Source organism: Oryctolagus cuniculus, chromosome 4 (genome assembly GCF_964237555.1).
Source record: "Oryctolagus cuniculus chromosome 4, mOryCun1.1, whole genome shotgun sequence".
In the NCBI taxonomy this organism is placed as follows: Eukaryota; Metazoa; Chordata; class Mammalia; order Lagomorpha; family Leporidae; genus Oryctolagus; species Oryctolagus cuniculus.
In genome coordinates this window covers 82,806,194-82,829,786 of record NC_091435.1, presented here as the reverse complement: position 1 = coordinate 82,829,786, position 23,593 = coordinate 82,806,194, and the positions used below count along the sequence as shown (strand labels likewise).

The window sequence follows — 23,593 nt, the reverse complement described above, 5'->3', positions numbered from 1 at the left end:
TAATGTTCTCCTATGTACAAAATAAAATACATAAAATTATAAAGGAAAGAAATTATATTGAAATAGTTATCAGAGTATTGTTAGGTATGTTGTATAGCACTGTAAATAAGGTTTGTCAGAACACAGCTATCCGTATTCATTTATAGACGTGCTGTCCGTGGCTACCTTTGTGCTACAACAAGCAGAGTTGAATGGTTGCAACAGAGATTTTGAGACCTTGAAAACCTAAACAATTTATTCTCTGGCCCTTTACCAAAGAACTTTGCCAACTCCCATTCTAGATGAAGACAGGAGCAGTTTTATCAATAAATTGATGGCAAATTCTACCTAAATCTATGCAATCTAAAGTGGGGGACAGTAAATATTTACTGTCAGTAGGTCTCATAGTAGTTCTAAGTATAACAGTTTAAAAATGGTTATGACTCAACAATATTTCAAGATACTTATAACAAGTATAATGTGATATGAAAATATTTATGATTTCTATTGATGACAAAGTATTTTTCTACTAAGCCTGCTATTACTGTTGTGACTCATGTTTGCAATGGAAGGAAACAGTGATTTTGTCAGAGGTTAGTGAAAACAAGGATAAAATATTTTTGTTCGAAATTCAGACTTCATGAATTATATTTTAGACCCTGCCCTATGTCTCTAAAAGATGTAAGTTCTGTAATCTTCTCTCAGAGGAACACACTCTAAACACAAAGTTTCCTCACTGAATCTTCTGGTAGAATAGTGATAGAATAAAATTATTCAACTGTGAGAACATTGTATAAGCATTCTTTGTCATTTTGAGCGTCATCTGTTTTCTAAAATGCCCTACTGCGTAGCCAGGTCCAAGTATAAACTGTATTTTGCACTAATGGCTAATGCAGGGTCTTGCATAGAGTAAGTGCCTGCTTACTATTTGTTCAATAAGGATTTCTCCGAAGAAATTGGAGGAGATGAAGTTCAAAGCTAAGGTCTTAGATGAAGCAATTTTCTTTTTTTGCTTTTATTTTTTAATTGCTTTAACTTTTTACGAACTCTTGTGTCAAGGGCTGACTTTCAGTAGATCGCAGCGAAGGGAGCTGCTCTGCTACAGACGAAACCCTGACCCAGATCGTCTAGGAATGATTTAGCACCAGGTTCCCCACAAATTTGAATTGTGTGATGGGGAAGAGGGCATCCCCCTTTCCAGCCGCACCCTGTTTCCCAGGACAAGGGGCTGTCCACACCAGACCCTGTTCCAACATGCTGCAGTATTGTTTCCTGGGCTGATGAAGCAATTTTCCAGGCCTCATGTATGGAGGAGTAGCATTGAGCTCTAGTTTAGTCTACTGGGCAGGTTATGTTGTAAAATTCACCTTTACATTTAGAAGGTCTCAAATTATGTATTTGTATTCTTTTTTTAGGAAATATTTATTTGTTTATTTGAAAGGCACAGTTACAGAGAGAGGGGGAGAAACAGAGGTCTTCCATCTGCTGGTTCACTCCCCAAATGGCTGCAAAGGTGAGAGCTGGGCCGTCTGAATCCAGGAGACAGGAGCTTCTCCGGGTCTCCCACGTGGGCAGGGGCCCAAGCACTTGGGCCATCCTCTGCTGCTTTCCCAGGCACATTAGCAGGGAGCTAGATTGGAAGTAGAGCAGCTTGGACTCAAACTAGAGCCCATGTGGGATGCTGGCATCATAGGTGGCAGCTTTACCTGCTACGCCACAATGCTGGCCCCAGTATTTGTTTATTGTATGCTGTTATGGGCTATTTACCTAAACTGCAGTAATCCTGTTTTAGAAAGATGAGGTGCAGTTTCTTGAAATAATCCTGTTCCTAGTACTGTCCCCCACTTTAGATTGCATAGATTTAGGTAGAATTTGCCATCAATTTATTGATAAAACTGCTCCTGTCTTCATCTAGAATGGGAGTTGGCAAAGTTCTTTGGTAAAGGGCCAGAGAGTAAATTTTTTAGGTTTTCAAGGTCTCAAAATCTCTGTTGCAACCACTCAGCTCTGCTTGTTGTAGCACAAAGGTAGCCACGGACAGCACATCTATAAATGAGTATGGATAGCTGTGTTCTGACAAAACTTGAATTAAAAAACAGGCCTGGGCCATCTTTTGCCTGACTGTTGTACTTTGCTGACCCCTGATCTAGGAGATTTGCTGTTTCTTGAATTTCTCAGTCTTCTGCATTTTGAGTTACTCTTATCCTCCCTCAAGCTTCAAAGGACTTTAACTTTGCACAAGGGATTATGTCACTGCACTGTTATCTGTTGACAAACCGGAATGTACAGCAGATGACAGGATTAATGAATGTCAAGACTATTAGATGCACCACCTGGAAAATGGAGCTTTTGAGTAGCACCTGGGGCCGGCGGTGTGATGTAGAAGGTTAAGCCTCCACCTGCATTTCATATGGGCAGCGCCAGCATCCCATATGGGCGCTGGTTCAAGTCCTGGATACTCTGCTTCTGACCCAGCTCCCTGCTAATGCTCCTGGGAAAGAACAGAAGATGGGCCCCTATACCCATGTGGGAGACCCAGAAGAAGCTCCTGCCTCCTGGCTTTGGCCTGGCCCAGCCCCAGCTATTGAGGCCATTTGGGAAGTGAACCAGTGGATGGAAGATCGATTCTCTTTCTCCCTCTCCCTCTCCTTCTCCCTGTCCCTCTGTCTCCCTCTCTCTCTTTGTCCTCTTCCCTCCTCAGCCACTGACTCTCCTTCTCTGTAACTCTGACTTTCAAATAAATAAATAAGTTTTTAAAAATGTAGCAAGCACCTTATACTGAGCATAGAGTTTTACTGGGGGGTGAGGAGTGGATTATGTAGGCCCAGGGGTGGGGAAAGCAGGAACAGAATTCAAAGCAAAAATTCATGTCTCCTCTTTAGACAGATAGTTCTCTATAGGTAATCAGTCAAGTCTAAATTCGAAATTTGGAAGAGTGTACGTGATTGCAGCTTGCTACTACCTAGATTGTTGAATGGCTTGGGAAGCATAGTCTACCTCCTCTTTTGCCTTGTTAGATCTTGCTTGTTACATGGGAAGTGAGATGCTCAGCAGACTCATAGAATGGCGGATGTCCTAAATAGCACTCTGGCCTCAGAATCAGCCCTGAAGGCACTCGGATCTGGCTGAAAAGCCCATGAGAGTATTTCAGGCATGGAAAGCCAAGACACTCTGGCAAAAAGATCTCTGTGAGTGAGATCCCAGTGGAAAGAACAGGTCTTCAAAGAGGGAGGTGCCTTTCTCTGAAGGGAGGAGAGAACCTCCACTTTGACTATGACCGTGTCTAAACAAGATAAGAGTCGGAGAACTCAGGGGGCTTCCATAGCCTTGGAAACTCATAACTGGTGCATAGGGAGATTACTGATGCCATAAACAGGAGTGTCAATTTGTGAAGTCAACGGCAGGAGTCACTGTGCACTTACTCCTCATGTAGGATCTCTGTCCTTAACGTGCTGTACACTGAGGCTTAATGCTATAACGAGTACTCAAACAGTATATTTCACTTTGTGTTTCTATGGGGGTGCAAACGATTGAAATCTTTACTTAATGTACACTAAACTGATCTTCTGTAAAAAAAAAAAAAATTATCAATTCCCAACTTGACTCTCACTGGGATTAAACATGACAATAGGTCTGATCTGATTTCATCATCATTTAAAAAATATCATCTATTATTTTTCACTTTATGTTTCTGTGTGGGAGCAAACTGTTGAAATACTTACTTAAGGTATGCTAGGCTGATCTTCTGTATATTAAGATAATCGAAAATGAATCTTGACGTGAATGGAGGGGGAGAGGGAGTGGGAAGGGGGGGGGTTGTGGGTGGGAGGGACGGTATGGGGGGGGAAGCCATTGTAACACATGAGTCGTACTTTGGAAATTCATATTCATTAAATAAAAAATAAAAAAAAAAAAAGATCTTGCTTGTTAGATCTGTCAGCAATAAGGAAGTAGAATAGAGGAGACTGGGAAGGAGTTCCTAAAACTGTACTTGGTAGGAGAAAGAAACTTTTCATCTTTAGGCCCCAAACATATGCATGCCACACCTAGATTCTATCTCCTTGAGGACATTCATATTAGGAAAATGTTCGACTGGATCGATCTTTGTATCTCCTCATAGTCACCCCTCCCCACTCCAAAAACACATTTCCCACTTCTGTAGCATTTGATGAATCCAAGCAGGCATCTGTTGGAACTTTGAAGAACAAGGTAAGCAGTGTGTCCTAGGAGGTGATTCAGCAGAAATACAGCCAGATTTTGTGAATCTGAGTAAAAATTCCGTCACAGATACTACATTCTGCATTTGGAGAGCACTTTGGAGATAATTACTAATACTCTCTGTAGGCTGGGTGGACAATTATGTCCATAGTTAGAGCCTGTGCTTGAATGGAGAACTTCAGTGACTAGGATGGGGTGATTTATTTAGGGCCTGAATAGGCAACAGTGTTGGAAAGATCAGGCCTTGCAAATGCTGCATTCTGACTGTCAGCCTCCTTCATTTCTCTTTTGTTGTAGCTCCTTTGGCAAACTTTTCTGGAGGGTAAATAACTAAGGAAACTGGAAATTTTGGCCCAGTCCAGTAGGGCTCATAAGGGAGGTTCTGTATTCTATCTGAACTGCTTTTCACTCTGACTCATCCCTGCTTAATTATGTGGGTGCTGTGGCTAGAAGCCAGTATCCACATTAGGGATTTGGCAATCTGCTGCCCTATTTTGACCTCCTACTGTTATTGACTCAGGGGAAATGCTATCGTTTTCCAGCTCCAGTGCCCACTGAACAAACATGTATTTCAGCAGCCTCTGTGTGTGTGTGTGTGTGTATTTTCTCTCCTGTCTTGAGTGTAGATATTTAAAGCTACTTTTTTTTTTCCAGAACCTGTACCTTTACTAGAATGGTGTTGATTGATTTTAAAGGTACAGTTTTCACAAGTGGAGAGTATGCGAGGTATTATTCCTCATTGTTGGAAATATTCAAATGGCTACAGAGGGGCCAGTGCCGTGGTGCAGTAGGTTAATCCTCCACCTGCCGTGCCAGCATCCCATATGGGCACTGGTTCTAGTCCCGGCTGCTCCTCTTCCCGTCCAGCTCTCTGCTATGTCCTGGGAAAGCAGAAGAAGATGGCCCAAGTGCCTGAGCCCTTGCACCCGCATGGGAGTCTGGGAGAAAGCACCTGGCTCCTGGCTTTGGATTGGCACAGCTACGGCCATTGCAGCCATTTGGGGAGTGAACCAATGGAGGGAAGACCTTTCTCTCTGTCTCTCCCTTTCACTGTCTGTAACTCTACCTCTCAAATAAATAAATAAAATCTTTAAAATAAATAAATAAAAATTAAAATAAAAAACACATAGCTACAGAGCAGTTGTGAATGTTGTAAAGGTGGTGTGGTTTCAGTATAAATTAAAAAGCCATCATAACATTAGGATGTACTTACTATTCTCAGTGTGCCCCTATCCTCCCAAATACCTTTTATGTGTGTGTTTTCAGTAGACAAAGTTATCCACTGGAATATTAAGGACACTAGAGGTTAATGTTTTCTTGTTACTTCAAGTATTAATGGTTATATTATTCTATATGATTTGTTGGTACGTAAGTTAGTAAATGTGAGGGATTAAGGCATGGTATGAGAGCACCAGTAAAAAAAGAAAACCTCAAGAGACCTATAAAGCCACTGTTTAAGCATTAGCCTAAGTTCTACAGGAGAGGATTGAGAATTAATCTCTTGTAATTTCTAAATTCTTTTAGGATTATTGTTATGGAATATCTGTGACCAGTGTGTTTTCCATCTCCTGAGAAAGTGGATAAGGTATGAAGTGTTTTATACTAAAATCCAAAAAGTACTAGATATGTTTGTTCTAAATCTAAAGAATTTTAAAACTTTAGCTTAAAGTATAATATAAAACACGAAGGCGTCTTTGGGAAATAGAGGGACTCTATGTAAGCAGGTAAGGAATGGTATGAATAGAAATAACGCAAGCCTGCAAAAAGACTCAACATGATGTGAGCTTTGTTGTGCCAACTTTGATAGACTTGAATATTAAATACTTACCCTTTCCAGTAAAACTAAACAGTAATGTTTATGGTGTGTTTCAAACTGTCAAAGCAATTTTGTATACATACTGCATTGATTGAGCTTGTCATCGGGTGCTTACTGTGTACTAGGGCTTGTTGCTGGCTACTGCTTTTAGGAGTTAATGGTTTTTATAGTGCCATGTGGTAAAAATCCCATCTTCACTAGTATAAGCCAAAGGAGAATGTGTTAATTGGCATCATGAAACAGTTCTGGCTCTGGGTTCTCTGCTTTCTTTGTGTTGGCTATTTCCAAAATGGCTCCCCTCCTGGTTACTGGTTAGTCACTAGATGGTCACAGAATAGTTCTTGGAGCCATATCTCCACATTCAAATACTCAAAGTGATACTCTATCTATTAGAATCTTGGCTTCACTTAGGTCACATATTACTGCCTCACCATCACTGCCCTGTCCACAGTCTGTGGCCAGGGAAGAGTGATGATGTGATTGGTTTAGCTTGGGCATATGTGATCTGATGCTAGGGCCGAGGGTGAAATGACACAGACGAGAGCCTCAGATGAAGAGGGGCTCTTCTCAAAGCAGGGGAATTGAATGGTGAAAGGGTAAATAACAAATACCTAGTATGTCAGGGAGTTTATAGTGTAATTTCTCATTTGCTCCTTACCATGACCTAGAAAGTAAGTAAATTTAATTAGAAACTTCCTTGGGACCAATGTTGTGGTATAGCTGGTTAAGCTGCTGCCTGCCACTCTGGCATCCCCTATTGGCACTGATTTGAGACCCGACACCCAGCTACTCTACTTCTGATCCAGGCCTTGCTAATGTGCCTGGAAAAGCAACAGAGGATGGCCCAAGTGCTTGGGCCTCAGCACCCACATGGGAGACTTGGAAGAAACTCCAGGCTCTTGGCTTTGGCCTGGTACAGCCCTGGTGGATGTGGTCATTTGGGGAATGAACCACTGGATGGAATGTCTCTGTCTCTCCCTGTTTCTCTGTAACTCTGCCTTTAAAGTAAATAATAATTCTGAAAGAAAGAGAGAAAAAAAGAGAGAAAGTGAGAAAAGAAAGAGAAAAAAGAAAAGAAAAGAAAGAAAGAGAAAGAGAGAAAAGAAAAGAAGAGAAAGAAGGGAAAGAAGAGGAACTTCCTTAACCGCATGAAGAAACTCCTAACATCAAGAGTCTTACCTTAATCTAGCAAGATCTGGATTAAATCCTTAGGCCGGCGCCGCGGCTCAATAGGCTAATCCTCCGCGTTGCGGCGCCGGCACACCGGGTTCTAGTCCCGGTCTCTAGTCCCGGTCGGGGCACCGGATTCTGTCCCGGTTGCCCCTCTTCCAGGCCAGCTCTCTGCTGTGGCCCGGGAAGGCAGTGGAGGATGGCCCAAGTGCTTGGGCCCTGCACCCCATGGGACACCAGGAGAAGCACCTGGCTTCTGCCATCGGATCAGCGCGGTGCGCCTGCCGCAGCGCGCCAGCTGTGGCGGTCATTGGAGGGTGCACCAACAGCAAAGGAAGACCTTTCTCTCTGTCTCTCTCACTGTGCACTCTGCCTGTCAAAAAAAATTAATTAATTAAAAAATAAATAAATAAATAAATCCCTGTACCTTAAATCTCAGTACCCAGATTTCTGGTAGACTGTCATCTCTACTCTTAATCTCTGCCCCAAACCAAAATAAGCCCCATGTAGTTCTTGGATAGTCTGCTGGTGATAAGCTTAGTGAGAGGGAGCCTTGTCTTTATGAAAGGTAAAATTAAATTCCTCCCTGATGGGGCTGGTGCTGTGGTGTAGCAGGTAAAGCTGCCGCCTGCAGTGCCAGCATCCCATATGGGCGCTGGTTCTAGTCCCAGCTGGTCCACTTCCAATCCAGCTCTCTACTATGGCCTGGGAAAGCAGTGGAAGATGGCCCAGGTCCTTGGGCCCCTGTACCCACATGGGAGACCTGGAAGAAGCGCCTGGCTCCTGGTTTTGGATCAGCGCAGCTCCAGCTGTTGTGGCCAATTAGGGAGTGAACCAGCAGATGGAAGACCTCCCTCTCTCTCTCTCTCTCTCTCTCTGTATGACTCCAACTTTCAAATAAATAAATAAATCTTAAAAAAAAAAAATCCCTGCCTGGCACAGTGTGCTGTGGCCAGAATACAATAAGCAGTTGTGACTAAATTCATCGATGACGGTTTTATTCACTAGGCAGTGTAGCATTGTGCTTGAGAACAGAACCCAGAGTCAGAATGCCTGAGTTCAAATCCTGTTTTTACATCTCTGCTAGGTGTGCGACCTCAGTAAAGTCATTTAACTTAGTTGTGCTTTAATTTCCTTATTGTACGAATAATATTAATATCTGCCTCATAAGATTGTTGTTAGGATCAAATTATTTAATATATGTAAGACTTCAAACTTCCTGGCACACCGAAGTACTCTGTGTTAGCTGTAATTATTATCATCACTATTATCATTATAATCTTTGGGACTGCAGTGGAGAAGTGTGGATTAAATGATAGCATCATGAAATGGGTTTACATCTTATTGAACACCCTAATCATTCTATTTTCTAAAGATTAACCTCAGAAATATTGGTGATATTTTGATTGCGTTCAGCTTTTTTTTTTTTAAGATGTATTTATTTATTTGAAAGAGTTACATAGAGAGAGAAGAAGAGGCAGAGAGAGAGAGAAAGAGAGAGAGAGGTCTTCCATTCGCTGGTTTACTCCCCAGTTGGTTACAATGGCCGGAGCTGCGCTGATCTGAAGCCAGGATCTACTTCTGGGTCTCCCACGTGGGTGCAGGGGCCCAAGGACCTGGGCCATCTTCCACTGCTTTCCCAGGCCATAGCAGAGACCTAGATGGGAAGTGGAGCAGCCGGACTCAAACCAGTGCCCATATGGGATGCTGGCACTGCTGGCGGCAGCTTTACCCGCTACACCACAGCGCTGGCCCCTTGCTTTTAGCTTTGAAACATATTATCTATTCTCTTCCTTGTTTATTTGTCATAATTTTATCTAGAGCAAAAATGTTGAGAGAGAACATTTTTTACAGTGGTTCAGAGATGCCGGTGCCGCAGGTAGTGGCTTAACCAGTTATGCCACAATGCTGGCTACAGGAATTCTTTTTTTAATTATTGAAACATTTACTCATTTCTAGTCTCCTTTACTTTACTTGTTCTTTATGATTTCCCAAAGGTTCAGCGCTGACTCAGGCTCTATCAGTAGGTTCTTTCAACAGATCATTTCCTAAAATTTTGTACCTGCTCATTCATTTTCTAGTTTATTTTTAAAATATATTTTTATTTTTAGTTGATATGTAGTAGTTGTACATATTTATGGGATGCAGTATGACATTTTAATACACATATACAGTGTTAATGAGGGTAATCAGCATATTTATCACCTCACACATTTATTATTTCTTTCTTTGGGGAACACTTAAAGTGCTATCTACTAGCTATTTTGAAATATTCAATTAATTGTTGTCAACCATAGTTATCTTACTGTGCTATAGAGCACGTTAAATCACTCCTCCTTTCTAACTGCCCCTGTATCCATTAATCATCCTCTTTCCATCGCTCCCTCCCTCCTCTACACCCTTCCTGGATCCTAAACACCACTATTTTCTACTTCCTTGAGATCAGTTTTTTTTTTTTTTAATTTATTTTTATTTTTTATTATTATTATTTTTTTTGACAGGCAGAGTGGACAGTGAGAGAGAGAGACAGAGAGAAAGGTCTTCCTTTTTGCCGTTGGTTCACCCTCCAATGGCTGCCGCGGCCAGCGCTCTGCGGCCGGCGCACCATGCTAGAGATCAACTTTTTCACTTCCATATATAAGTGAGAACATTATAGTATTTGTCTTTCTATGCCTGACTTATTTCACTTAATGTAACAGCCTCCAGTTCCATCCATGTTGCTATAAATGACAGAATTTTGTTTTTTATGGCCAGCCGATATCCATTCTGCATATATATATCACATTTTCTTTGTCCATTCATCTGTTGATAGACAACCTATGTTGCTCATATCATATATATTCTGAACAATATGCTAGTATACATTGTTCTTCAACATACTGATTTCAATTTCTATGGATATATACCCAGTAATGATATTATTGGGTTATATGGCAATTCTATTTCTAGTTTTTTGAGGAACTTCCATACTGTTTTCCATAAGAGTTATACTAATTTATATTCCCACCATCAGTGTATAAGAGTTTACTTGTCTCCACATACTCACCAGCATTTGTTATCTTTTTGATAATAGCCAATTTAACTGGGGTGAGATGATATCTTGTTTTGATTTCATTTCCCTGATAATGAGGCTGAACATGTTTTTTCTTTTTAAAAAAAAACTTATTTATTTATTTATTTATTTATTTGAAAGACACAGTTACAGAAAGGCAGAGACAGGGAGAGAAAGAGGTCTTCTATCTGCTGGTTCACTTCCCAAATGGCCGCAACGGCCAGAGTTGGGACAATCTGAAGTCAGGAGCCAAGAGCTTCTTCCAGGTCTCCCATGCAGGTGCAAGGGCCCAAGTACATGAGCCATCTTCTGCTGCTTCCCAGGCCATAGAAAAGAGCTGGATCAGAAGTGGAGCATCCAAGTCATGAACCAGCGCCCATGTAGGATGCTGGCTCTGCAGGCAGCAGTTTTACCCACTACACCACAGCCCTGGCCCCTGAACATGTTTTCATATACTTGTTGGTCATTTGTATACTCTCTTTTGAGAAATGTATTTAGGTCGCTTACTCATTTTTAAATGGATGGTGATGATTTTGCTATTGAATTTGAGTTCCTTATATATTCTAGATGTTAATCCCTTGTTAGATAAGTAGTTTGCAAGTATTTTCTCCCATTCTGTAGGTTTTTCACTTTGTTGTTTATTCTTTTTACTGTGTAAGCTTTTTAGTTTGATGTATTCCCTTTTGTCAGTTTTTGTTTCTGTTGCTTATGTTTTTGAGGTAATTTCCCAAAATTCTTTGCCAATGTCCATAGGGACATTTCCCTATGTTTTCTTCTAATAGTTTAATAGCTATGAGTTTTACATTTAAAAAGTCTTTGGGGCCGGCGCCGTGGCTCACTTGGCTAATCCTCCGCCTGCGGCGCCGGCACCCCAGGTTCTAGTCCTGGTTGGGGCACTGGGTACTAGTCCCAGTTGCTCCTCTTCCAGTCCAGCTCTCTGCTGTGGCCTGGGAGGGCAGAGGAGGATGGCCCAAGTCCTTGGGCCCCTGCACCCACATGGGAGACTGGGAGGAAGTACCCAGCTCCTGGCTCTGGATCGGCGCAGTGTCAGCCGTAGTGGCCATTTGGGGAGTGAACCAACAGAAGGAAGACCTTTTTTTCTCTCTCTCACTGTCTATAACTCTCTCTGTCTGTCTGTGTCTCTCACTGTCTAACTCTGCCTGGCAAAAAAAAAAAAAAAAAAAAATTCTTTGGTCTGTTTTTTTTTTTTTTTTTTAATTTTTTTGACAGGCAGAGTGGACAGTGAGAGAGAGAGACAGAGAGAAAGGTCTTCCTTTGCCGTTGGTTCACCCTCCAATGGCACCGCGCTGATCCGATGGCAGGAGCCAGGAGCCAGGTGCTTCTCCTGGTCTCCCATGGGGTGCAGGGCCCAAGCACTTGGGCCATCCTCCACTGCACTCCCTGGCCACAGCAGAGAGCTGGCCTGGAAGAGGGGCAACCGGTATAGAATCCGGCGCCCCGACCGGGACTAGAACCCGGTGTGCCGGCGCCGCTAGGCGGAGGATTAGCCTAGTGAGCCGCGGCGCCGGCCCTTTGGTCTGTTTTGATTTGAATTTTATATATGGTAAAAGACAAGAAGGTAGTTTCTTTCTTATGCATATGAATATCCAGGTTTCTTAGCACCATTTATTGAAAAGACTTTTTCCAATGTATGTTCTTGCTGCTTTTGTGGGAAACCGGTTGGGTGTGAATGTGTGAATCTATTTCTGAGTTCTCTGTTCTGTCGCATTGATTTATGTGTCTGTTTTTATTCTGGTACCCTGCTGTTTTGGTTACTACAGCTTTATGTAGTATCTTTTGAAGTCAAATATTGTAATGCCTCCAGCTATGATTTTTTTACTCACAATTGCTTTGGCTGTTCAGGGTCTTTAGTGGTTCCATGTGGATTTTGTCAACTTTTCTTTCTGGTTCTCAACAGATAATTATGTGAAACAATTTCTAAGCATATATTTGCTTATAAAAGCAAATAATCCAACAGCAGGTTTATGGGGCAGGACTAGGGGTGGTGCTGGGATCTTACTTAAAATTTCATCCTGAATTTAGTTATATGCATAAATTGACATGGATATGTTATCACAGATGTTAGATTTATTCTGAGGGAGCTCAGAAAGCAGTTTTCTACTTACTGCCTCATCCTGAGCTTTTTCTGTAGCATGGTATTTCTCTCTAATGAAAGCCTATGCTTGAATGTCTTGGTGTGCCAAAAGGTAACCTAGTCCTTTTCCAGATAACTCTTATTACTAAAAAGATCTTTGTTGTGTTTACTTAAAAGTGTCTCTGGGATGTTTGAGGGAGAGTTAGGACAACATTTAAGATGTCCATATCCCATATCAGAATGCCTGGGTTCCAGTCTCAGCTCTACTTCCAATTCCAGATTCCTGATAATGCTCACCCTGGGGGACAACAGGTGATATATCAAGTATGTGGATCCCTGCCACTCATGTGGGGCACCCAGATTGAGTTTTGGGCTCCTGGCTTCAACCTGTCCCAGCCTTGGCTGTTATAGGCAACCAGGGAGTAAACTAGCTGTTGGAAGATCTCTGTCTATCATTCTGCCTTTCAAATAAAGTTGACAATTAAATGTTTTTAAAAAAAAATTTTTAAAATTGTGTCCCTGCATCTTCTAACTGGTAGCCCACTTTCTGTTATCTTTACTTTAACAGAATTAGTCTTTGCCCTGTCCAACGTGACGGGTATGGAAAATTTAGGGATAGTTATCAGATACTGTCTTGTATTATTTTATAGTGTAATATACTATTGTATAGTATAATAGTTAAGTATTCTGAAGTCCAGCTGACTAAACTTATTCCTGGCCTGATTGTTTGCTAGTTGTGTGACCTTATCCTCTGTTCTCAGTTTCCTCACTTGTAAAGTAGTGACAAAAATAGTACACATATGTCAAAGGGTTGTGAGAATTAGGAGAGTTTTAATATTTTAAAGTGTTCTTAGCATACTGGTGTTACATAAGTGGTCACAACTAAAAAGTAGTAGTAGTAGTAATAGTGTTTCTTCTTTTTAAGATTTATATATTTATTTGAAAAGCAGAGTTACAGAGAAGCAGAGAGAGAGAGAGAGAGAGAAAGAGAGAGAGAGATCTTCCATCTACTGGTTCAACTCCCCAAATGGCCGCAATGGCTGGAGTTGGGCAGATCTGAAGCCAGGAGTCAGGAACTTTTTCCAGGTCTCCAGGCAATTGCAGGGGCCCAAGATTTTGGGCCATCTTCTGCTGCAGGCAGTGGCCTTACCCATTATGCCACAGTGCTAGCCCCAGTGTTTCTTTTTTCATCATATCTTTTTTTTTTTTTTTTTTTTTTTTTTTTTTTTTTGACAGGCAGAGTGGACAGTGAGAGAGAGAGACAGAGAGAAAGGTCTTCCTTTGCCGTTGGTTCACCCTCCAATGGCCGCCGCGGCCGGCGCGCTGCGGCCGGCGCACCGCACCGATCCGATGGCAGGAGCCAGGAGCCAGGTGCTTTTCCTGGTCTCCCATGGGGTGCAGGGCCCAAGCACCTGGGCCATCCTCTACTGCACTCCCGGGCCACAGCAGAGAGCTGGCCTGGAAGAGGGGCAACCGGGACAGAATCCGGCGCCCCGACCGGGACTAGAACCCGGTGTGCCGGCACCGCTAGGCGGAGGATTAGCCTAGTGAGCCGCGGCGCCGGCCTTTTCATCATATCTTAACATCAGACTCTTAGAAAAGTTCTTGCTATAATGGTGATTCTTGAGTGCGGGTTCGAATGGGAACATGTACCATACTTCATATTTTTGTTACCTTTACATTAAAATATACTTTTTATAGTTGAAATTATGGCGGGAAACCTTAGATATAAGGGATACATAAAGATACATATAAAACTAAATAAAATGGCAACTAATATTTACAAGCGCTTACTGTGTGCCAGGTACTGAACTAAGGCTTCATCTGGATTATTCTATTTGAACCTCATTTTTTTTTTTTTTTGACAGGCAGAGTGGACAGTGAGAGAGAGAGAGAGAGAGAGAGAGAGAAAGAAAGGTCTTCCTTTTGCCATTGATTCACCCTCCAATGGCCGCCGTGGCCAGTGTGCTACGGCCGGCACACCGCGCTGATCTGAAGGCAGGAGCCAGGTGCTTCTCCTGGTCTCCCATTGGGTGCAGGGCCCAAGCACTTGGGCCATCCTCCACTGCACTCCCTGGCCACAGCAGAGAGCTGGTCTGGAAGAGGGGCAACCTGGAAAGAATCCGGCGCCCCGACCGGGACTAGAACCCGGTGTGCTGACGCCGCTAGGTGGAGATTAGCCTATTGAGCTGCGGCGCTGGCTTGGACCTCATTTGCTAGAGGATGAAACTAAGGCTTGGAGAGATGCTGCTAAAAAAGAGTGAGGTTAAATATTTTTGCGTATCTCAAAATGGAGCATGGATAAAAAAAGTATTAAGAAAACTCTCTGCCCTAAACATTTGATTGGAGGTATTTATATAAGGGTGGAGAGATATAGTTGTATTTGGTGGAAATACAGGTAAAATACTATTGTGTGGTTTTTTTTTTTTTTTTTTTTTGACAGGCAGAGTGGACAGTGAGAGACAGAGAGAAAGGTCTTCCTTTGCCGTTGGTTCACCCTCCAATGGCCGCTGTGGCCGGCGCGCTGCGGCCGGCGCACCGCGCTGATCCGATGGCAGAAGCCAGGAGCCAGGTGCTTCTCCTGGTCTCCCATGGGGTGCAGGGCCCAAGCACTTGGGCCATCCTCCACTGCACTCCATGGCCACAGCAGAGGGCTGGCCTGGAAGAGGGGCAACCAGGAAAAATACTATTGTTATTTACCAGAGGGCTGTGTAACATGTTAATAACAATAATTGCTTCAATTCTTTCTATGCTTGTGTATTTTACTTTAGCTTTAAATAGTTAGTCAGACAACTTCTTTGCTTTACCCTAAGCCCCAGTGTGATATTTTAAAGTAGATTTGAGTTATATTTTTATGTGTGTGATTTTTTCAACCTAGTGGAATAATAACTTGGCTTTAAAATATCTGTAACAGTCACAGTGATCATAGTTTAACTCTTAGAAGAGAGAGCCTTGGGGCCGGTGCCATGGCTAACTTGGTTAATCCTCCACCTGCAGCACTGGCATCCCATATGGGTGCTGGGTTCTAGTCTCGGATGCTCCTCTTCCAGTCCAGCTCTCTGCTGTGGCCTGGGATGGCAGTGGAGGATGGCCCAAGTCCTTGGGCCCCTGCACCCGCATGGGAGACCAGGAAGAAGCACCTGGCTTCTGGCTTTGGATAGGTGCAGCACCGGCTATAGCGGCCATGGCCATTTGGGGAGTGAACCAACGGAAGGAAGACCTTTCTCTCTCTCTCTCTCTCTCTCTCTCTCTCTCTCACTGTCTATAACTCTACCTGTCAAATAAAAAAAAGAAAAAAGAAAAAGAAGAGACTTGCTTTTCTCTAGAGTGATGACAGCCACTGTGTCTTTGGCTGGTTAACTTGAATTATATGACAAGATGGGACAGTGCTTCAAGAAATAAGCAGCTAAAATACAAAGAAAATTTTCTGTGTATTTTACCACAGTATAAAAATAAAACAAACAAGAAAAGCAAAGTCGATGGATTGTAAAGTAGCATGAAGAAATGAAGGTGATAGACCTGTTCATTGTCCTAATGTTGATGATTTCACAGGTATATAACTAAAACTCATTAAATACACTTTACATATATGGTTTATTATTTGTTTATGATAGCTCAGTAAAGCTAAGAAAGTACAGCACACTTGGCCGTACACTCAGATCAAAGGCTTCTGAGAAGCTCCAGTAAACATGTCCTTTGATGTGTGGAGTGTTTTCTGTAAGGCATTAAGGGATTTTAACTTGAATTTAAAGTAAATAACAGCTGGCACTGTTGGTGTAGCAGGTAAAGCTGCCACCCTCAGTGCCGGCATCCCATATGGCGCCAGTTCTAGTCCTGGCCTCTTCACTTCCAGTCCAGCTCTCTGCTATGGCCTGGAAAGCAGTAAAAGATGGCCCAAGTGCTTGGGCCCCTCCACCTGCATGGGAGACCCGGAAGAAGCTCCTGGCTCCTGCCTCCGGATCAGCACAGCTCCAGCCGTTGTGGCCATTTGGGGAGTGAACCAGCAGATGGAAGACCTTTCTCTCTGCCTCTGCCTCTCTTTAACTCTGCCTTTGAAATAAATAAATAAATATTTTTTAAAACGTGACATTTATACCCTTGATTTATTACAGCACTCTTAAAACTCTGTGTCATAAATAAAAAAATACAGATGCCTTTAAAATACCACCTGTTTGCAATGTCAGAAGGAGGAGGAACAGAGGTAGAATTCTTTGCTGCTTAAATTGAAAGCCTATTAGGGAATGCTAGCACAGCCATCTAGCAGTAAAGATCTGTCATCTGCACAGCCAGCTGATTGACATCCGCAGACTGAATCGGGCCAGTAGCCACTTCAGTTTTATTTGATTGATCATAAAACCTTTTCACCTTGGAGTAACCATGACTTTTTTTTTTAAAGATTTATTTGAAAGCAAAGCTACAGAGAGAAAGAGGGAGAGACAGAAATTTTCCATCTGCTGGTTCACTCCCCAGTTGGCTGCGATGGCTAGGGCTGGACCAGGCTGGAGCCAGGAGCCAGGAGCTTTAGCTGGGTTTCCCATGTGGGTGGCAGGGGCCCAAGTACTTGGGCCATCTTCTGCTGCTTTCCCAGGTACAGTAACAGGGAGCTGAATCAGAAGTTGAGCAGCTGGGACTTAAACCAGCAACCCTGTGGGATGCTGGCATTTTAGGAGGTGGCTTTCCCTGCTGCACCACAACACTGGCCCCAACCATGACTTTTTATTCTACTATTTAGTTAGACTGGCCTGGCCTAAGTCTGAAAACACTTAAGAAACCCATGCTAAAGAGAGAATGTTCCTGATTAGAAAGAGGCACAGTAATGATAAAAAGATAGATGAGGCCGGCGCCGTGGCTCACTAGGCTAATCCTCCGCCTTGCGGCGCCAGCACACCGGGTTCTAGTCCCGGTCGGGGCGCCGGATTCTGTCCCGGTTGCCCCTCTTCCAGGCCAGTTCTCTGCTGTGGCCAGGGAGTGCAGTGGAGGATGGCCCAAGTGCTTGGGCCCTGCACCCCATGGGAGACCAGGAGAAGCACCTGGCTCCTGCCTTTGGATCAGCGCAGTGCGCCGGCCGCAGCGCGCTGGCCGCAGCGGCCATTGAAGGGTGAACCAACGGCAAAGGAAGACCTTTCTCTGTCTGTCTCTCTCTCTCTCTCACTGTCCACTCTGCCTGTCAAAAAAAAAAAAAAAATTAAAAAGAAAAAAGATACTTTAAAAAAAAATCTTGAATCTTTGAGAAACACAAGAGTATACTGATAAGGGCTTTAGAATCAGACAAGTCTAGATTTAAATCCTGCCTCTCCCACTTACTAGCTAGCTGTGTCTTCTCTTGGGTATGTTGCTTAACTTACCTGATCCTTAATTTTCTCATTTTTCACTTGGGCTAGTAATACCTGTTTCTCAAGTTATAAGGGTTAAATGACGTGCACATAAAATGCCTACTGTGTTGCCTGGCATATGGTAAACATTCAGAAGAAGGAGAGCTGTTGTTAGAACTGTTACTGTTATAATCTTACCTCCTTGCAAGACTCTTAGATTATCAAAACATACTTCTTGGGATAAATGCATGTGCACTGATTCAAAGATGAGGGCGGGTAGTCTGTTTCTAGGGACCTAAAGAGACAGTCTTACGTGAGGGCCTACCTATATAAGAAAATGTTATGAGTATTCTTGCAATTAACTTTTATTTTGAAAAACAATTTAAGAACTAAAACCTATAGAAACTTGCCAGAGTGTTAAGATAAATTTCCTTATGCCCCACCTAGATTCATATGTTGATAGCATTTTGCTGCATTTCCTTTACCTTTTTTATGGCATATATCTATTTTCCTTTTCTTTTTTCCTGAGAGTAAGCTGCAATGATCATGACCCTTTGTCCCTAGATACTTCAGCATTTATCTCCTATAAACAAGAGCAGTCTTTTGTATAACACAGTATAATTATGAAATTCAGGAAGTTTAATATTGATGCATATTATCTGATACACAGTCCATCTTCAAATGTTGCTGTTTGTCCTCATAGCTATCTTTTATAATGATTTCTTCTAAATCATGAATCATATATTACATATAGATGTCATCACTTTAGTCCCTCCCTTTTAAAAAAAGATTTGTGGCTGGCGCCGCGGCTCAATAGGCTAATCCTCCACCTAGCGGCGCTGGCACACCGGGTTCTAGTCCCGGTTGGGGCGCCAGATTCTTTCCAGGTTGCCCCTCTTCCAGGCCAGCTCTCTGCTGTGGCCAGGGAGTGCAGTGGAGGATGGCCCAAGTGCTTGGGCCCTGCACCCCATGGGAGACCAGGAGAAGCACCTGGCTCCTGCCTTTGGATCAGCGTGGTGCACCAGCCGCAGCGCACTGGCCGCGGCGGCCATTGGAGGGTGAACCAATGGCAAAAGGAAGACCTTTCTCTCTGTCTCTCTCTCTCACTATCCACTCTGCCTGTCCAAAAAAAAAAAAAAAAAAAAAAAAAAATTTGTTTATTTAAAAGTCAGAGTTACACAGAGAGAGAGAGAGGTCTTCCATCTGCTGGTTCACTCCCCAGATGGCCGCAACGTCTGGAGCTGTGCCAATTTGAAGCCAGGAGCATCTTCCAGTCTCCCATTTGGGTGCAGGGGACAAGGACTTGGACCATCTTCCACTGCTTTCCCAGAACATAGCAGAGAGCTGGATTGGAAGTGTAGCAGCCAGGTCTCGAACCAGTGCCCATATGGGATGCCGGCACTGCAGGTGGCAGCTTTACCCACTGTGCCATAGCGCGGCCCTTCTTTAGTCCCTTTTAACTTGTAACGGACTTTGACCTTTCATTATTTTTTTGTGATTGACATATTTTAAAGAATATGGGCTTGTTGTAGAATGTCTATTAGTTTGGATTTGTCTGCTTGTTTCTTCATAAATCAATGCAGATCACATATTTTTGGCACATAATGTTGTGTCCTCACTGCTTATTATATTATTATCAAAGGAACTCACTTCCCTTTGTAATTACTATATAATTTATGGGGAGATACTTTGAGACTATATAAATATTTCTTACCTCAGCAGACTTTTGTCCAGTGGATTTAGAATGCAAGTATTTTTATATCATTAGCATATAGCATTTTTTCCCGTGTGTGGGGGGGAACTCTGTGGCTAGTTTCCTGGCCTTGAGTGAAGGTTCTTTGTGAAAATAGTTTGTTACTTTATTTTTAATTGACAAATAGAAATTCTATATATTTATCAGGTACAATGTAATGTTTTCGATATATGCTTACATTGTGAAGTGATTAAATCAAACTAAGCAAAGCTGTCACCTTGCACATTTAGTTTTTGTAGTGAAAACATTAAAGCTATACTCTTATAGCAATTTGGAAATGTATAGTATAGGCCGGCGCTGCGGCTCAATAGGCTAATCCTCCGCCTGTGGCGCCGGCATCCCGGGTTCTAGTCCCAGTTGGGGCGCCAGATTCTGTCCCAGTTGCTCCTCTTCCAGTCCAGCTCTCTGCTGTGGCCCGGGAGTGCAGTTTAGGATGGCCCAAATACCCGCAATGGGAGACCAGGAGGAAGCACCTGGCTCCTGGCTTCGGATCAGTGCGGTGCAACGGCTGCAGCGTGCCTGCCACAGCGGCCATTGAGGGGTAAACCACGGAAAAGGAAGACCTGTCTCTCTGTCTCTCTCTCTCTCACTGTCCACTCTGCTTGTCAAAAAAAAAATGTATAGTACATTATTAGTCATTATAGTTTCCATTCTGTGCAATAGATCACTAGAATGTACTCCTTCTGTCTAACTGAAACTTTGTACCCTTTGATCAGCATCTCTCCTTCCCTCACCCAGTCTTCTTCCCCTGCCTTTGGTAACCATCATTTTAATGTCTGCTTCTGGGAGTTTAGCTTTTTTAGAGTCTCCATAGAAGTGAGATCTGCCATGTTTATCTTTCTGTGCTGGCTTGTTTCACTTAGCATAATGTTCTCCAGATTCAGTTTGTACTTAAAAATTATGTTATACTCCTTTGTACACAGTAAGTACTCATATAATTGACTCTCTGATCTTGATTTGTCCGATGCCAAATTGCTGATTTTATATCTGAAAATGGTTTTTTTTTCATATTCCTATCCTGAGAAGAAATGAATGGATACTTAGAGCAGTCCTACTCTATGCAAATTAGAAGCTCTCACTAATTGGACTGATTAGACATTCCTAGCAGATCTCTTAGACTTCTGAGATGGGAGTACTGACCTCTGGATATTTTAAAAGAATCAATGATAGTAGTAAGGAAAAGCTCTAATCATCGTTACTGGATGAGCTAGAACTTAGTGTTAAATGGATAGTACCCTCCTTCCATTTTTCTGTGGTCTTGTCATGTTGCCATTTGGAATTTAGCTGGAGGAAAGAAAGTAAGGCACAATTGCAGTTGTTTGGGTAAACCTGTCATTAAGGAGGGCTTATCAGAAGCAGTGAGGCAGAGTAGCACGTCCTCATTTTGTCTGGCATTTGTTTTCTACCTGTGCACTGGACCGTATCTTAAAGATGGCTTTTGATCACAGAGCTTCCTCTACCCACAATTTCTGGCTAATATTTAAATTGCATCATTGTTTATAAATTAATTTAATTGTACAAATTGTATTACCAAAGGATAATGCAGATATCCCTATAGGGATGGGAGAAGTAGCACAAGCCAATGTCTACACATAAAATATTGGATATTCAGAATTTTTCTGTGATAGTTGCTGGAAGCTATCTGCTAAATGAAATGGTCAAGGCAAATTTTCCAGTAGGGGAAGGAGAAGCCTGAGTAGAATTTTAATAGCTGAGGAATCTGAATAAATTCAAGGTGCTAAGCCCCTGAAAGAGGAAAGGGAAAGACATTTAAAAGATACACTGTGCTGCTCCACAGTTTTCATACAGCTCACCCTAGTGGAGTAGAGTCTGAAATTTCCAGGGTGTTTACAGTTAAGAAAGCCATACTTTGGTAAACCTGGACTTGTTGATACGCATCACTTTAAAACAGGCTCTTTTTTCTATCTGCACCAAGTCATACCTACCTACTTACCTACCTTCCTTCCTTTCTTTTAAGATGTATGTATGTATTTATTTATTTATTTGAAAAGCAGAGCTACAGAGAGACAGAGAGCACTTCCATCTGCTGGTTCATTCCCCAAATGGCCACAACAGCTGGAACTGGGCCAATCTGAAGCCAGGAGCCAAGAGCTTTTTCTGGGTCTCCCACATGGGTGCAGGGGCCCAAGTACTTGGGCCATCTTCCACTGCTTTCCCAGGAGCATTAGCGGGGAGCTGGATTGGAAGTGGAGTAGCCAGGACTCGAACCAGTGCCGATATAGGATGATAGCACTGCAGATGGTAGCTTCTACAGCACTGCACTGTGCTGGTCCCCAAAGTCATGCCTTTCAATTGCTTTAGACCTGCCATCCCTCTAGGTATCCCAGAGGATAGGTAAGGGTTAGTGGTGAAGTCTGTACAGGTTGAATATCCCTAATCTGATCAAAAGGTTTTGAATTTTGGAACATTTTGGATTTTAAATTTTTGGGTTAAGGATGTTCAACCAATAAAGTCTTTGCAAATATTCCACAATCTGAAAAACTCTGAAATCTGACATTTCTGGTCCCAAGTATTTCTATTAGGGGATATTCAACCTATATAACTCTTTTTCTATCAGTCAGTTTGTTCTAATATTTTTCAGAGTCAAGATGTGACATCAGCAGTTAGAATATAGGTTGTGGGGCTGGCACTGAGGCATAGTAGGCTAAGCCTCTGCTTGCAGCACCAGCATCCCTTATGGCACTGGTTTGAGTCCCAACTGTTCCTTTTCTTTTTTTTTTTTTTTTTTTTTTTTTTTTTTTTTTTTTTTTTTTTGACAGGCAGAGTGGACAGTGAGAGAGAGAGACAGAGAGAAAGGTCTTCCTTTGCCGTTGGTTCACCCTCCAATGGCCGCTGCGTGATCCGATGGCAGGAGCCAGGTATTTCTTCTGGTCTCCCATGGGGTGCAGGGCCCAAGCACTTGGGCCATCCTCCACTGCACTCCCTGGCCACAGCAGAGAGCTGGCCTGGAAGAGGGGCAACCGGGACAGAATCCGGCGCCCCAGCCAGGACTAGAACCCGGTGTGCTGGCACCACTAGGCGGAGGATTAGCCTAGTGAGCCGCGGCGCCGGCCTATCCAACTGTTCCTTTTCAATCCAACTCTACTTATGGCCTGGGAAAGCAGTGGAAGATGGCCCAAGTGCTTAGGCCCGTTCACCCACAAGGGAGACCCGGAAGAGGCTCCTGGCTCCTGGCTTTGGATTGGCCCAGCTCTGCCATTGTGGCCACTTGGGGAGTGAACCAGTGGATGGAAAACTTTCTTTTTCTATCTCCCTGTCTGTAACTCTGCCTCTCAAATGAATAAATCAAATCTTAAAAAAAAAAAAAAAAAGGTGGAATAGCTTCCAAGGTCAGGCAATTAATTGTAGCTATTGTTCCCACAAAGAGGCATTCTGATGTTTCTACCCTGTGTGTTTTGTGAAGCTTTGTGGTTTTTGCAAAATACCATTGGCCCATCTTAGTTTAATGTGTGTTATGGAAGTAATGCTTTGTTGAGTATATTTTGTCAATGAATACTGGTATACACTTTTTCCCACCCCAATGAGAAAAGAAATTATTTTTCACTTTCTGTGGCCAGTTAAAAGAAAATGGATGCACAGAGTTCAGCCAAAATCAATGCAAGGAAGAGGAGGAAAGAGGCACCTGGACCCAATGGGGCAACAGAGGAAGATGGAATTCCTTCAAAAGTGCAACGCTGTGCTGTTGTAAGTAAAGATTTCTTTGTTGAACAGTTAATCTGGCAGGGAGAGGGGAAGAATTGATATACCATTGATGATTACAGTGTTATAAGCCTTTTTTTAAATAATGGAAAAATGGGAAGTATGAGTAGTAATTGTATTTTACCTGTTGTTGGAAATCCTATTATGATTCACTTCTTAGTTTTAGGAGCTTTACATTGGAACTGGAAAAAAAGAATGAAGTTTGGAAGTTGTGTGTATGTTAGGCCAAAGATCAGATTCAAATTAATGAAATAGAGAAATTGGACTCCATCCTATATCAGAGAGCCTGGGTTCAAGTCCTGGCTCTGCTTCCAACTCCAGCTTCCTGCCAGACAATGCTTTAATCTTGGTATTTCCTCTTGTCTAGAATTCTGTATCTTACTGTCTTGTCTCCCCATATCATTCCTCTACTCTATTTCTGGTCATGTTATGGATGAGAACCTTTTTCCATTACTGCCTACTTTATCTCTGGAACATT

At 42.8% G+C, this 23,593-nt stretch overlaps 2 protein-coding genes across 4 annotated transcripts in view; both read left to right on the top strand.

Moving 5' to 3' along the window:
• DYNLT2B (dynein light chain Tctex-type 2B) overlaps positions 1 to 5,785 on the top strand; it is a 37,967-nt gene extending 32,182 nt beyond the window's left edge. Inside the window, exon 5 of the mRNA XM_051818988.2 lies at positions 5,722 to 5,785. Within this exon, the coding sequence (XP_051674948.1) occupies positions 5,722 to 5,769 (48 nt within the window). The 3' untranslated portion in view covers positions 5,770 to 5,785. The remainder of the gene's footprint in view (positions 1 to 5,721) is intronic.
• PCYT1A (phosphate cytidylyltransferase 1A, choline) overlaps positions 1 to 23,593 on the top strand; it is a 55,173-nt gene that overhangs the window by 10,964 nt on the left and 20,616 nt on the right. For 2 of the 3 annotated variants that reach the window (XM_070072298.1, XM_070072297.1), the window contains exons 2-3: positions 5,722 to 5,782; positions 22,974 to 23,100. In XM_070072298.1, coding sequence (XP_069928399.1) covers positions 22,984 to 23,100 — 117 coding nt within the window. In that variant the 5' untranslated portion in view covers positions 5,722 to 5,782; positions 22,974 to 22,983. The remainder of the gene's footprint in view (positions 1 to 5,721; positions 5,783 to 22,973; positions 23,101 to 23,593) is intronic. The other variant, XM_017347024.3, reaches the window with a different exon arrangement.